At 36.2% G+C, this 16,809-nt stretch overlaps 1 protein-coding gene across 1 annotated transcript in view; it reads right to left on the bottom strand.

Moving 5' to 3' along the window:
- SYCP1 (synaptonemal complex protein 1) overlaps positions 1 to 16,809 on the bottom strand; it is a gene marked incomplete at its 3' end in the record, with an annotated part of 71,184 nt that overhangs the window by 39,789 nt on the left and 14,586 nt on the right. The window contains exons 8-15 of the mRNA XM_079761740.1: positions 16,161 to 16,234; positions 13,717 to 13,775; positions 12,446 to 12,515; positions 11,474 to 11,547; positions 7,843 to 7,951; positions 6,214 to 6,308; positions 5,547 to 5,731; positions 4,268 to 4,335 (exon numbers count right to left, since the gene is read on the bottom strand). Coding sequence (XP_079617866.1) covers positions 4,268 to 4,335; positions 5,547 to 5,731; positions 6,214 to 6,308; positions 7,843 to 7,951; positions 11,474 to 11,547; positions 12,446 to 12,515; positions 13,717 to 13,775; positions 16,161 to 16,234 — 734 coding nt within the window. The remainder of the gene's footprint in view (positions 1 to 4,267; positions 4,336 to 5,546; positions 5,732 to 6,213; positions 6,309 to 7,842; positions 7,952 to 11,473; positions 11,548 to 12,445; positions 12,516 to 13,716; positions 13,776 to 16,160; positions 16,235 to 16,809) is intronic.

The raw sequence follows: 16,809 nt of genomic DNA, 5'->3' as shown, positions 1-16,809 counted from the left end.
TGCTTTTACTTTCAACTCATCATCCCTCTCTAAATATCTGGCCTCTTAATCTTCACTCCAAACTTAAGTAACCCACTTAATTCCAGCTAACTCTAACCATTATACTCTGTACCTCAACATTCCAACCTCCTCTGAGACTTCAGTTTCTTTACTAACAATATAAATTGACTCTCTGCTGAGGAATCTTTAATTTCCCTTATCACAGGTAAATATTTATTTGAATACAAAACAAAAGGAGCTGATTGACCTTTCTGCCTCTATTCCTTTTTGGTTACCTACAAACTTCTTTTTTAACCCCATGCAGAACTAATATCTCAAAGATCACAAATAACCATTTTGTGGTGTAATTCTTTGTCATCATTATGGTGCTTTCTGGCATTTGATACTATTAACCACTCTACTTTTCTCGATTTGATTTTCCAGACCTTGCATTATTCAGATTTGTTTCCTAACTCCTGCTCCTATTTTCTTTCCGACACCCTTCCTTCTTGTCACATTAAATAATGCTTTACAATGCTTTTCTTTCTATACCTACATGAATTCAACATCAGACTAATGAATTATAAAATCTTTCCAGCCCACACCCCCTGGGTTTTTTTCCTCCTTACATTTTTTAACTATCTACAAAGTTCCCAAACGATGTCTAACTGTCACCTAAATTTTATTATATCTGAAACACTGTCTTTCCTCACTGTTGAGAGTTTTTAATTGTTGTAAATATAACTATATATTATTCAAAACAAACAAAATACTTATAATCATTGACCACAGTCTTTAAAGAAAAAAATCAACAAAGTATGAAATGCCAATGTAGACCCTAAAAGAAAAACCTGTCACATGCAAAGCTTATTTAACCATTAAGTTTAATTTTAAATAAAAACAGTTAATTTTTTAAAACTAACATGTCTTGCCCTAGCTGGTTTGGCTCAGTGGATAGAGCATCGGCTTGCGGACTAAAGGGTCCCAGGTTCAATTCTGGCCAAGGGCATATGCCCAGGTTGTGGGCTTGATCCCCCCTAGTAGGGGGCGTGCAGGAGGCAGTCAATCAATGATTCTCATCATTGATGTTTCTATCTCTCTCCCTTCCTCTCTGAAATCAATTTTAAAAATATATATTAAAAAAAACTAGCATGTCTCCACACTCTTACCCCCAATCACATAATTGTTTTAGAAAGATTATATATAAAACCAGACTCATTACCATTAACCCAAAAAGTTAAGGATTGTGGGGGGTAAAACCCATACTCATTCAATGAAGTCTCTGTTAAACAACTAGACCAGCTGACCACATCTTCCACCACACAGCCTCATGTTAAATCAAGGATTTGGGGAATTGGGGCCAAAGGGACATGGCAGTGGCCCACATAGGTCTTGATCTTTAAGCAAGAAAACTCCTATGCCCAATAAGACAAGCTACCAAGCCCATCCTTCCTTATAGCATCTCCCATCTCATTCCCATAATCAAATGAAGCAGATTATAACATACATGTGGGTGAAGATGAATTCTCAAATACTTGAATGAGCAAACAATTAAGAATCAACAATTAATGAAGAAAAGCAAAACCATGAAAGAGAAGAACCAAATTCAATTAAGAGAATTAGATAAAATCCAAGGAGAAAGAATTAATAGAGCAAGTAGAAGCAGATATTTTGCTAAGTATGTTAACATTAGTATGTTCCAATAGCATATTATATCCATGAAATAAATTACTTAAGAGTTCTTGGGAATTTAAAATTTGACAACTAATTTTTCAAAACTAGCAAAATAAACAAAGATTGAATTAGCAGGGGAAACCCAAAACCTTTTTTCCCCAAATTCCACAGAGAAGAACTAAAAAATAGAAAGTATAAGAAAAAAATTTTAAGCATGAAGGATAGATCCAGAACTTCCAAAATCCACTTACAGGGAATAAGAGAACAATGACACTAGAAGAGAAGATATAAAAGAAGAAAATTTTTCAGAGCTGAAACCAAACAAAATGTCCTTAATGGACTCACCAACTGCTAGCATAATTGTGATATGATTCCATTTTTAAAAGATACCCTCTCAGACTATTTGTACCACTCAAATAGTCTCCAATCCAATTTCTCCAATTTTACTCTTTCTTCACTACCAGCACTTCCCATCCACCACCAAATTTATCTGCTATACAGAGGAGTTAGTGATTTTGAACCATATCATGTCATTCCTCTACTTAAATTTTACAATGATTTTCCTTCACTGTTAGAATAAAATCAAATTTCCTTTCCTTGGCCCTATCTGATTTGATCCTTATTACCCCAAAAATTTCATTCCCTGTTCCATGTCACTTGTTATGCTCAATCACAAAGGCTTTCACGAAGTCATTTGAATTAAAAAAAATCCTTCATACCTAAGAGCATTTCTACATGCTTTTCCTTCTGACTGAAATGCTCTCTCCAGCCCTAATCAGTTTGGCTCAGTGGATAAAGCATTGGCCTGTGGACTGAAGGGTCCCAGGTTTGATTCTGGTCAAGGGTATATACCTTAGTTGCAGGTTACCCTGGTCAGGGTACCTGCAGGAGGCAAATAATTGATATGTCTCTCTCACATGTGTCTCTCTCACATTGATGTTTCTCTCTGTCTCTCCTCTCCCTTCCACTCTCTCCAAAAATCAATGAAAAAAATATCCTCCATTGAGAATTAACAAAAAAAGAAAGAAAAGCTCTAACTCACATGTCTTACCTAACTAAATCTCACTTATTTTTTAGGTTTCAGCTAAAAACCATCCCTGATTGCCAAATCTACATTAGGCCCTATCATTTTCTTCTATAGAATCATTTTCTTTTCTTTCACAGCACTTATCCCAACTTGTAATTAAATGGTTTTTTTGTGATTATTTGTTTTATATGTCTCCCTAATTAAATCTCATTAGAACAAATACCATGTCTATTATGTTCCTAATTATATATCCAAAGTTAACTGAAGAATAACATCTAAGTCTGAATTCCATAGTTATATTATCTCACATCAAAATAATCCTATATAATAAAAGCGTAATATGCTAAGTGTCTGACCATTCATTCGACCATACATTTGACTGTTCCTCTAGTCGCTATGATGTGCACTGGCCACCCGGGGGCAGACGCTCCGACCCCCATCAGTCTCAATCGGGACTGATCAGGACTGGGCGAGACGGCCCTAATAGGCCCCAATCGTGCACCAGGCCTCTAGTATCCTTCCTATATAATAAAGAGCTAATATGCAAATGGTCGTCACAACCTCACACCCTCGTGCCCTCGGACTGGGGCTGGGGGACCTGAGACTGGGCTAGGGAACCTGAGGCCGCACCTCCTGCCTGGCACCGGGGTTGGGGGACCTGAGGCCATGCCCCCCTGCTCTGGCACCGTGATGGGGGACCTGAGGCTGGGCCGGGGGACCTGATGCCGCACCCCCCACCCGGTGCTGGGCCGAGGGACCTGAGGCTGTGCCACTGACCCGGTGGGGCTTAACGGGGGACCTGAGGCTGCACCCCCCGCCCTGCGGGGCTTGACGGGGGTTTGGCTGGCCGGGTCTGAGTCTTGCGTGATTTTGAGGCAAGTGCGGGTGGGCAGGGACTTGACTCTGGGTCCTGTGGCATGCCCCAGACTCTGACAGGAGGGAAATTTTCATATACATTTTACTAATTTTCTTTCATCTCTGACACTTCTATTATAGAGAAAGGGCAAATAGCAATACTAAAATATTTCCTCTAATTCCCTTTTAATGTGCATGAATTTTGTGCACTGGGCCACTAGTCTAATAATAAGCAGTAGAAGCAATAGAAAACACAAGAGGGAGAATCTTTTATATATTTAGAGTGAAAGCAAACATGGGTATATACACACAAAACTGGTCACTGGAGCTAAAAACTATTTACAGCAACATCAGACTGAAAACTATACCAAGTAAAGAAACTGAAAAAAAAATTATTTGACAAAGTTTTTATATTTACAGTTAACTTTAACTAACTTGGTATACACCCGTTTAAATGGGCAATGAAAAGACAGCTCATATTTAAAGAGTTTGAACTTAGGCAATGAGATGGCTCTTAAATATGTAACACAAAATAGTCAGATTTGAACTGCATAATGAACTGAATAGTCTTCCTTAAGGTTTATATTTTTTTCTATCTCTGAAAAATCAAAAAATTATCAAATAATGAATATTGGTAAATGACAAAGAAACTACATTTTATTCTGAAATAGTGTTTATGTTTTTAGAATTGTCTAATATTATCATGTACACATATAATTCTCTAAATCTTACCCAGTTCATTTGATGTCTTCTGAAGCTCCATGGTAAGTATTTTCAATTGGTCTTCACTTTTTTCCAATCTTGTAAAATATATTATTAATTTGCAATATAAAAGATTCTTTTAGTGAGAATTCATCTAATATCTAAAATTGGTGCAATATATCTTAGCAGAGATTCATTCATTCAATTATACAGCATTTTTTGAGTACCTACTCTGTGATGGATAGTGTAACACTTCAAAATAAAATATTGCTAGTATAAATATATAGTTGTATATTAATTAATCTACATAAAAGCTTGTGATCACAATTATTCTCTTTCTTAATTATTTATGGTAATCATATATATCCTAGAACTTTGAGATTGAGTATGTAACTACTACTAATACTGAATTCTGCCTCAAGAACAATATAATTATGAAAACACATGCAATTTGCTCAACTCCTCTGCCTTTCTGTTTCCTGATCTATAAAACTGAGGTAATTAGAACAGATGACATCTAAAATCGCTTACAGTTCAAAAATTTGAAAATCAACTAGATAGGTCAATCAAGAATATAAGATTAGCTGAGCTAGAAAAGCTAGCTTTTCTTCCTTTACAAGACACAAGCAGTAGAGAAGAAATACTGTTAGGCCCAGTCCATGACTTCAGAGAAAAACTTGTTTCTTTCATCCTAATTAACCCTAATTCTAATAAGACAAAAATAACTACCGAGGCCTCATAACACTGCTTTATATGAATTTTTCCTTAATATAAAGTAATGAAAAACAGCAAGTTTTTAACTCACATTTTAGACAAACTATTTCAGATGAAATGCAAATGAATAGCTTATTTTATAATTAATCATATTCATTAACTCATTAATCCATTAATTTAATAAAAATATTTTAGTATGTTCTTTGTACCAGGTTAAATTCTAATTTTATAAATCAGAAAGAATGTTACAGACCTCAGTAAAATAAACCTCACTTCCCCAAAAGAAGTTATTTCTATGAAATCAATAATAACCCAGTTTAAATATGTCATGTAACTGCATCAGCACTTATCAGCTTATCTATTTAGCTTGACTCTATGGCAAAGTATGCATGGGAACGATCCTAGAAAACACCTGCTATCTTTTCCTAGTATATCTGCCTACCCAATACAAACTTTTAAAATGTTTTCCCAGTTTATACTTTAAAAAAAAGACTGGTTACAATTGTTATAGGAATTACATGTCAGTTGACAATGAATAGAAAATGGCACTGAATATTAAGCCTTTTTTATTCATCTAAATAAGAAATATTTTTACCTCTGATGTTCTGTTGCCAATAACTCTTTCAAGTTGCAGATGGTAGTTTTAAGTTCAGTAACCACAAATGAATTAGCAGCTTTAGTTTTATTAAATTCTTCCATTTGAGTTTCTTTTGCTTCAGTGAGCTGATGTATTTTTTCTGTTGCTATCTGTAAATCTTCCTCCAAAGCCTTTTGAGTACTCTGAATGAAATAAAGCAGAAAACAAAAGCAATGATCCAAGGCCCTTAAGAAAAAAATGCTGAACTCCTCGGCTTCTATAATTTGCTGTCACTCCTTATCCTGTTACCCCCCTCTTCTACCCCACCTACTAATCTTATTTCAGTTCACCATTCCTCCAAAGCCCACCTAAAGTCTCAACCTCTCCATGGAGACTTCCTAGCTCATCCAGCCTGCAGCATTCTTATAATTCTTACTGCTATCGAAGCAATTTTTGCCTTAATTACACTATTGGTACCTAGCATGAATGATATTGTATTTTAGTTATATTTTAATGTGCTTTCAACTAATGTCTCTAATTAAACCATAAGCATTTTGTGACAGGGATTGTATCTTCTCTATTTGAAGATCTGGGTCTTTGTACATAGTATTATCATTCCATAAATATTTGTTGACTGATGAATAGTGTGAGACTTATCACACACTAATCAGTTTTTAAATCATACCACACTTCTTTGCAAAGACATTTTACAATCTTCTAGTTCTGATGTTAAATGATCATGCTTCTCATTTGATTCTTTTAAGTTTTCATTCTGTAATTCTAAAAAAGAAAATTGTAGATAAGTAGTACTTAATAGAAAACAAATAACTTGTAACAATTACGTTTTTTTCTCTATTAGATACCCCAAAATGAGGGAGAAATATGCAAATATAGATACCGCTGGTATTGGTCATCATCAATTTTTATTGACTTTTCAAGATCGTTATTTTCCAAGCACTCAATGGTGAATATATAAAGATTTTCGATGCTACATTTTTAATAATAGCTGAACATTGAAAACAATCTAAATATCCAAAAGGAGATAGATTATAGTGGTACATACATACAATTGTATAACATGTAGCCACTATAAATGACCATATAGACACTTTGATTATTAATTTGGACAGGTATTTATTAAAAATTATAGAATTGCCCTAGCCGGTTTGCTCAGTGGGTAGAGCATTAGCCTGAGGACTGAAGGGTCCTGGGTTTGATTCCAGTCAAAGGGCACATACCTTGGTTGCAGGCTCAATTTCTAGTACTGGTCAAGGTCATGCAGGAGGCAACCTACTGATGTCTCTCTCTCACACTGATGTTTTTCTCTATCTAGCTCTCTCCCTCTCCCTTCCACTCTCTCTAAAAATCAATGGAAAAATATCCTCAGGTGAGGAATACCCCCCCCAAAAAAAAAAAAAAAAACACACCACTAAGCCATGCTGGCCAAGCTATGGTGTCCATTGTGATACTATCTATTATTGTCTGATAACCAAATGTCTTCTCTGAGAAATTATAACCACAAACTAGTCCTTAGGTGTGTGTGGGAACTGAATGTATGCTGTTTGAATGCCCTAAAAAAAACTGCAAGTCAAAACTTAATTTGAAGTGCTCCTAAGTTCTCCCAGGATCCCAGAGCTACAAATGCAAATTTTCTCTGTAAAAATATACTTCCAACCCAGGTCTTAAAGAATTTCCACAGATGAAGTTATAGGACCTACAATCAAAAAACACAAGGGAAAATAAAACACCACAAACAAATTCAGCAGAATAAACAAAAGCCAGACTTGGACCTGCAAAGATTTCAGATGTTCTAATTACTGACTATGGGTTTTTTTTAAATAAATATTATATCAATCAATCTTTAAAAATGAAAAGAGGTAAGGAAGATGTCCATAAACTAAATAAAACTTCTATAAATGACCTATATAAAATTAAAACTGGTGTAATGCGGGAGGTATATCATCCAACAAACCATTCCCCTAAAAAGGGATAAAAATTCAGGATGAAATATAAAGAACATTAAAATAATCAATTGTTATTGGAATGCATCAGTGAACAAAAAGACACAGATCCCTGTTTTCATAGAGCACTTTTTTGAAACTAAATAAGAGTATGAAAGGAAAAGAGGAGTGTATGTACTTTGAAAAAGCTCCTTAAGTAACTCTATTATGCTCTCCTTGTACAGGTTCACCCAGGTTTAGAATTACAGTTCTAGAAAGCATTACAACAAAACTGTAATGAAAGCCAAAAATTAAAGCATAACAAAGAGGAATACATAAGACACGTTGTTATATTTTATTATATAAATTCTTACTTATTTTTTCTTCTAATTGATTCACTTTATCTCTGGATTCCTCTAGCAGCAATGTTAACTCTCTTATTTTATTTTCTTTCTCATTGTTTTGGATCAATAGCAGTGATACCTAAAATTAAATATTTAAATAACATATTATAGGTAAGAAAAATAAAATATAACACCTTAGCATTTATCATTACCTATGATTATTTTATGTACTTATTTATATATTTTTATATGGCTGTGCCTAGTATTTAGTACATGCTTGCCCAAAAAATCCTTTATTAAATTAAGAAACTATGGCAGGTCCTCAAAAATGGTTCATTCAATGTTGTTTCGTTATAATTTTGATGAGATGACGTAGGAACATAACTTTTGTTTATATCAATTAGCCTATGGTAAATTGGTTTCATTATACTTTATTCCAAGAACCTATTGATGACATTAGGTGAGGCTTACTATAATATGACACACCCAATATTATAGTATGCATTTTAACTTATTACTGAGGAGATTATATAATAAAATCTACTTGGTTCATTTATTCCATAAACTAGAAACCTGGTGCATGGGTTCGTGAATATCAAAAGGAAATTAATTAGAAGGTGGCCTCGAGGCAGGACTGGGCAAGAAAGGCTGGACACGCCCTGGAGCCAACCTCCCGGGGTCCCTCCTGGCCGGCGGCATCTGAGGTGGCACTGGGGCTCAAAGGGCATCTGCAGAGTGAGCAGGGCCCCTCTGGCAGGTGGGGTCCCTTGGCCTGGCCTGCGGGGATCGGGCTGAAACCGGCAGTCCAACATCCCCTGAGGAGTCCTGGCGTGTGAGAGGGCACTATGCAAAGTTGCTATCGCTCGGCAACTCCTGCATTGAGCAGCTGCCCCCTGGTGATCAGTCCACGTCATACTTACCGGTCAGCCGGTCGCCTAGCCTTTTATATATATAAAAAGACAGATATTCACCATTCCAGAAAACATAAGCATTGAATACTGAGACATAAAGGAACTAACCTTCAAAAAACTCATAGCCTAGACTAGTAAACAAACAACTCTACTTGAATATATTAGTAACTAGAAGCCCGATGCACAAAGATTCATGCTAGAATGAGCTTTCCTTTCCCTGGCTGCCAGCACTGCCTTTCCGCTCAGGCCCCAGAGTCGCCTCTTTCAGCTCTGGCCCCGCCTTCCCACACTGCCCAGAGGCCCTGAGAGACCGGGGGTGGGGCAGAATGCCTGGTCGTCGCCATGGCAATGACACAAGCATCCTGCTGCTGTCACTCAGCGGCTACGTATGCAAATTAACTGCCATCTTTATTGGGTTAATTTGCATACCACTCCTGATTGGCTGGTGGCATAGCTGGGGTATGGTCAATTTACATATTTGTCTATTGTTAGGTAAGAAGATAGGGCAAAAAGATTATAGGAATTGGGAAAGGAACACCTTTATCAATCTTGGGGGATGTAATAAAGTAATCCTTCTCAAAGAGGACTGAATTGAGTATTACAGACAAATAGAAATTAATTAGGCAAACATGGGGAAATAAGCATTCTAGACCAGCAGTTGCCAACCTGTGGTCCGAGGACCACTGGTGGTCTGAGAGGTTCGAAAGGTTGGCGACCACTGGTTTAAGGAAATCTTTGGAGCAGCGGTCGCCAACTGGTGGTTTGCAGACCACTGGTGATCCATGAGGTCCAAAAGGTTGGCAACCACTGTTCTAGACTCATACAAGGACATAAAGGATCAAAAGATCATGCTTCATACACAGAACTGAAAATATTCAGATGGCTAAAATTCTGAGAGGGGCAGGCAGGAAGGTGGAGTTGCCAAGGGGCTTATGGATATTGGCAGGCAATAAAACAGGTCTTCTGGCCCTGATGAGGAAAAAAAAAAATCCTATATAATAAAAGCCTAATATGCAAATTGTCCCCTTGGGTGATCGTTCGACCAGGAGTTCGACTGGGAGACCGAGAGTTCAACCGCTTTCTATGACGTGCGCTGACCACCAGGGGGTGGCATGGAACATGGCAGGTGTCAGCAACGCGCTGCGACCTCTCTCCAGCTACCTGGGGGCGGGGGTGATGAGGAGGAGGTGCAGTGAGAATGCAGGGTGACGGCTGAGCTCACTGTCACTCTCCCTGCTACCCTCCCCTGGGATGCCAGGGCTTGCGAACCAGGGAAGCCCTCGAGCGCAGGTGCCAGGCGCCCACGAGGAGCCCGCCCCGCACCTGTGCAGCCTCTTTCAGGTGAGCTGGGCTGCAGCCACTGGGACTGCAGGTGCTGGTCAGGCTCCCTGTGGGTTCACGCAGGAGCCGGTCTGCGAGGCCAGCCGGGAGAGAGCGCGCTACATGTCCAGCTTCTGTGCAGCGCCACTGGGCAGCTCAGAGGCCCACACTCGCCCTGGCCCACAGTGTCCAGCCACGCTCACCACATCTCCGTGTGGGGACTCAGACACCGTGACTGAGGTGGAAGGGGGCGCCGTAGGGGCCCAGGGGGTCAAGGTGCTGCCCAGGGCCCAGAGATCAACTGGGACCTGTCCTTCCATGCCATACGCTCACACTTCGATTGCCGGCCAGGCCTAGGGACCGCACCCGTGCACGAATTTCGTGCACCAGGCCTCTAGTAGTAGTAGTAGTAGTAGTAGTAGTAGTAGTAGTAACGATGACAACATGTAGTAGTCACCAGCACAAACACTAGCTGGCCATACCATCATTTTACAGGGAACCCCAACAATCTATAAGCTCTGCCCATACACTCAAAACGCCAACAAGCTTTTTAAAACTGCATTCTATTTTTATGTTCTTTATAATAAGCACACTTTTAACTTTTAAAAAGACCTCCTTTTAAAAATCTGGTTTAAAAATTCAGTTAAAATATAGAAAATTGCTAACTCTTTCAAAGTATCTAAGCATGACACAAATTATTCTAACATTAAACCAGAACTAAAATAAAACTCTAATATCTTCTCTCTGTACTTTCAATTAACTTTTGCTACTATTATTTAAGTAGATATTGCTATTATCTATCATTACAAGGTGTCATGTGGCAAATCAGAGAAGAAAAATTGAAAAAAATAGGAAACAAAGAGGATTCCTTTCTATATATTGCTTTCCACTGTAAAGCAGAAGGCTTGAAACTGATAAAGTTGGCCTAATAATTATCTGAGACCAACATTCTTGTGATGTCAAAGAACAAAGACTTGCCATTTTTAAGTCTAACACTATGTAACATTAATAGAAAGAAAAAAATTTTTAGTTCACCTTCATTGGTGTTATGAACAGTATATTTCACAATAAACTATAAAATGTGGGCTGAGTGGTCAATGTGGGAGAGTGATTTTTACATTTTATGAGGTTATTTGAACAGAAGTTCTCACAAAATAAACTATTTCTGCAGCAATGTCCTATTACTCATTAATATAAATAATGTAGAAGATTAATATTTTAAAAGGACTAGCATTCATCACATGTGCATATTTGAGTCAATGGAACTAATTCTGCTATGGAAAAGGCTGATTATTTAAATATATATAATATTAAAATTATCTAATAGAAATCTACCATGCAGTCAGCAAATATACGTTTCTTTTGGAATTTTAAATATTTTATAAATTAGCAAATACAAAGTATACAGAAAGTTAATTTTAAAAACATACCTGCTTTTCCTTGTCATTTACTTCATTTTTGTATTCTTCTTCAAGGTGTTGGATTTTTTCATAATCTTCCTTTACTTTAAAAGTAAAACAAATATATTTTAACATCCTATATAATAAAAGCCCAGCAACCGAAACGGCAGAATGATCAGAGACCAGAACAACCACGGCCCCTCACCCCAGCCGGCAGCCCCCAAGAGAGTGGTTAGGGGCAATCAGGCAGGCAGGCAGAGTGGTTAGGGGCGATCAGGCCGGCAGGAAGAGTGGTTAGGGGCAATCAGGCAGGCAGGCAGAGTGCTTAGGGGTGATCAGGCAGGCAGGCAGAATGGTTAGGGGCCAGCAGTCCTGGATTTCAAGAGGGTACAGGCCAGGCTGAGGGGCGGCCACCCCCCACCCAGGCACAAATTTCATGCACCGGGCCTCTAGTATTAATATAATTGTGTAACAAACAAAACTTAAAATTTTTAAATCTACTTAGCTAGATATAAAATCCCAAATGTTTCTAACAAGCAAAAACTGTTTTCTTTGTAATTTTAGTAAAATAGTGAATTTAATAGCAAAGTAACAATAACTCAAGAAAATTCTACTTTTATATAGCACATATATAAAAGTTCCTTATAACAGATTTTAAATACATATTGTTATTTTTACATGCAACTTCACCAAGAAATGTAAAAATAAGACCAAATCACACTTCTAAAAATTAAATACAAACCATAGTAAGTTTTATTTAAGAAAAAATGTAGCTTTGAAATCAAAAACATATTTTTTAACATATGTCAATTCACTGTCACATTCCACAAGATCCTGAGAGGCTTACAAAATCGCATACAATACAAAAATTAAAAGAGTTAGGCATCAAGTTGAAGGTATAAAAACATTAACAAATTAACAGAATGTAATAAAAATATAAACAGAATCTAATGAAAATATTTTTATATCTATAAAAATATAAAAATTAAATAGGATCCCTACATTTAAAATGCATTTCTAGTCTGGAATTCTCAGCTTGCACACGAAGTTCCTCAAAAGCTATTACCATTTTCTGAAATACAAAGTTTTAACTTTTAAGAATCATACTTAAGACTTTTTTAAGTAGCTCTCTTCAAACTATAAAAATATTAATAAATTTCTATTATATGGTCATTAGATTTAAAACCATACAACTTTGCACAATGAAACCCCTATAACTTTCAATAATCCAATAATTTGTAAAAATGTATTGTCTATTGTATTAGCTTCTCAGATGCTAGGTACTACAGACAAGTTATAGAATATCAAACAGCAATAAAAATGATTACCACTTACTTAATAGCCTTAGTATCAAAATCTATAATTTTATCTTTACTTTTACTTAGTTATTTAATATCTGTCTTCCCCACTAAAGCATAATCTCTGTGAGGTTCCTTCCCATAGGAGTCCAAATTACAAGTTCATTATCTGGCAGCATGAGTTCAATTCATTCAACATTCAACAAATCTTGATTTATAAAATTGGATGAATTTATTTATTCAATTAATAAACAGATACTGAGTATCTATTATATACCAGGTACTGTGTTAGGCACTTAAAATATAAGAAAAAGTTCTTATCCTACTGAAACTAACATATTCCAGAATAAAAAAGAATACACACATGTATATGTACATCAGGTAATTGTCATGTATTTTTAAGTGCTCTTCAGAAAAGTTGAACGAGGTGAAGAGATTATAATTTAATAGAAAGATATTTTAGATAAAGTAGTAAGGAGGTAATTAAAAAGAATAAAGCTTATGAGTCTGCATAAGATTCTGGACACAAAAGTTCTAGACAAAGGGAATAAATTGAAAGAACCAAGATCAGAAAGAGCTTAGCAAGTTTGAGAAACATAAGAGTGACTTCAGCAGAGAAGCAAAGAGAATGACAGGAGATGAAATAAGACAGGTTAAGCAGGAACCAGATACTACATTAAACTACTATGTTTTTCAAATTAATGATTTTGTGTCACAATGTGCTAGTGTCTGACACAGAATAAATATTTGATAAATTAAGTTAAATAATGTCACTTACATGTAAATTCAAAAGCTACCCAGTGACAAATATTAACACTCATCATATAGAACCTGGGGGATTTTATTGGTGGTATTATCATATGTCAACAAATAAATAATAATCCCTTTGGCAAGAACAGTTTTCTATATCTTTGTAGCTATCACTCTGCTTAGAAATAACTTTGTTTAAAATATTAAATTTTCACTACCACTTACCTCAATGTTATTATTTAGGTCCACATAAACTTGCCTAGTTTCTTCTCGTTCATATTCATCTATTATTAATATAAAATATTTAAAATTAAATTTTAAAACACGATGCCAACAAGATAATAGTAAAATGCCTCAGAAAACATTAAAATTTTGTGTTATATCTTATGAGCCCTTTAAAGTAGCACCAAAAGCAGTTTCATAGTGAGGCATGGTTATACTTCATATCAACCTCAAAAACTTGGTGCTGTTCAATTATCTCTAATTTCCTTTCATAAAATTACTATGAATTTATTCAAGTTTTGTAAAATATATTTATAATTTTAGCCTTTACAACGAATAGAGGTTTAACAACTATTCTATAAAGTGTTTTTTCCCTTTGTATATTTAAGATTCATGAGGTACATGAAAGGTAGAGCTTGCGCTTGTCTGTGGTTCTATCTCTGAGGAAGCAGAAAGGAAGAAAATCTTAAAATAGGAAGAGTAAGTTTAAGAATGGCCCCAAAGAGAAACCCCCTATGAATCCCTTATGACCTTTTTGTGTTTTATTTTAGGTGAGCAATGATTCCCTCTAACTCTACTCAAGCCTTCAGTAAAGTCAGAGTTGGTAGGTAGTGATGTGGGGGATTAAGGTAGAAGGCAGTATAAGAAAATGTGGTTTTTCCCCTAAATGAGGTCAGCAGCACAGAAACCACATTGAATTGGCCAGTAGTAGTTCCAGGTTCTCAATAACAGCTGCAAAACAAAAGAGCAGCTATTGCAGACTCAAATGTCAACAAGGAGCCAAACAACCAAAAAGAAGGTACATGAACTGACTTTAGAAGGTACATGAACTGACTTTAGAAGAAGTACTCTAAACCCTTCAAAAATACTGGAGAGCCCTGCTGGCATGGCTCAGTGGTTGCGCATTGACCTGTGTACCAGGAGGCCGGGGTTCAATTCCCAGTCAGGGCACATGCCCAGGTTGCAGGCTCACAATGTGGGGTGTGCAGGAGGCAGCTGATCAATGATTTTCTCTCATCATTGATATTTCTATCTGTCTCTCCCTCTTCCTTCCTCTCTGAAATCAATAAAAAATATATTCAAACAAAAAATACTGGAGAGATCTCTAAACTAATCATAGCACATGGAACAAGAGCTGAACTATTTTTATTTGAATATTAAAAGCCTGGAAATCTTAAGAAAACAGAGGCAGAACACATCAGTGTTTCAACAGATAGTTCAAACTTCTAACTCCACCTATTCACTGTCTCATTTTCAACTACCTAATATACAGCAACAACCCTTCTTTATTCCTCAGAAACTATCTGTACTAAAGAATTGCATTCTATCACCAACACCTTCAATCTTCCCACTTTCACAGACTGGGCCTTAGACTCAGAGTTTCCCTGGTTTCAACAACCTGTGCAAAGGAGCATGGTGGGATAGAGCACAGAAAACCAGGGGACCTGGTTGGGTCATGACAACAGGTACAAGGAACAACTCAGCAGCAACCCATGTGGACCATTAACTGAATACTAATGGAACTGATAAAAGACTCAATGGCTAGATGACTGAAAAACAAATGTCCCTCTCTACCACATAGTATTACATGCGCATTCCCAAATTTAGATATAACCCCAGGGAAAGGAGAAAATTTCACAAATTCACTAAGATTAAGTTTTTTCATGCCAGCAGAATCAAAGCATTATGATTTTTATAAATTAAGATTTTTAAAACATATTAAGATATAAAAATTTTGTGCATGCTTGAGTTTGTTGACTAAAATTACTAAGAATCATATACTCTACAAAATTTACCAGAATACCAAAAAACCAGCAGAAGGGGCAGAAAGAAGACACAACTGTGCAAGGCGAAAACTTTAAAAACTGCTAAGTGACCTGCCATACAATTATAAATATGAAAAGAGGATTCAACCACTAAACCAAGGGAGGTAAATTAGGATCAAACTCATTTTATATGTAGTTTATTTAGTATAGATAGTTCTTGCCTTTATCTATGATGTATAAGGGACGAAAATCTATATGATACCTATGAAAAAATACTATCAAACAAAGGAAACATGCCTATGACTGAAAATGAACTCTACAGAATCCAGATGAAAATTTCAGAAAATTACTCAATGTTCTAAACAGAACCAAGATAGTATGGCCTCAATGGGAGAGGAAGATACAGTCATAAAGAAAGAACAGGCCACACATATAATAAGGCAAGTATTAAGAATTTTTTAAGAAGAAAAAACCATCCCTCCTGTCACACTAAGATATAATCTTTAGTTTGTTTAAAAGATCATCTAAAAAATGTTTAAAAGATTTTTCAAACCACCATCTGATCTCTGACTTAAGAGAGCCTAAAACTAAATGGTGAAAGGACTATTTCTTCCACTCTGAATCCCCACATTAAAATAATATTAAATTGATAAAATCACATAGAACAAGAAAGATATTTACACTTTTTTGTCTTTTCTGCAGATCTGGTACAGGTTTCTTTCAGTAAATTGCATAAATGCCTTGTAGCATTATTCCTGGAACAAATGAAACAGCCTAAGTTTAATCCGATTGCAAGCAAAACCATATATAAAAGAGTTTGAAACATTATTTTTACAATTTTTAAAGGAATTCTTAAACATTATATTTTGTATATATCATATTGTTCATAAATGACTATATGAAGAAAAAATGGGCTGACTGTACTGTTAGTGAAACTGCCTCCCTTTAAAACTAAAAGGAATAACTCCTTAACAAGTTTCTACCCAAGTAGCTACCAATAACCTTTTAGTAAACAGTTCTAGATTTGCCTAAGGGACTAAAGGTCAGAAGAGAGGGTTGGACTTTTCATAAATATTCCAGCTACCTTACCTTCAAAAACACAAAATAGATAATATTCTGACTATTCATTATGTGAATAACAATACCTCTGATCACCTCAACAGATGTTGAGAAATTATTCAATACTCATTTATGATAAAAACTTCTCAAGGAAAGTGAGTACAGAGGGAATGGTACGTCAACATAATAAAGGCCATATATTACAACCTACATCTAACATCATACTCAAGGTGAAAAGCTGAAGCTTTTCCTTTAGATCAGAAACAAGACA

The sequence above is a fragment of the Cnephaeus nilssonii genome (genome assembly GCF_951640355.1).
Source record: "Cnephaeus nilssonii genome assembly, chromosome: 21".
NCBI classification, from domain to species: Eukaryota; Metazoa; Chordata; class Mammalia; order Chiroptera; family Vespertilionidae; genus Cnephaeus; species Cnephaeus nilssonii.
The sequence above is the reverse complement of the archived record's forward strand: the minus strand, read 5'-3'. Positions and strand labels throughout refer to the sequence as shown.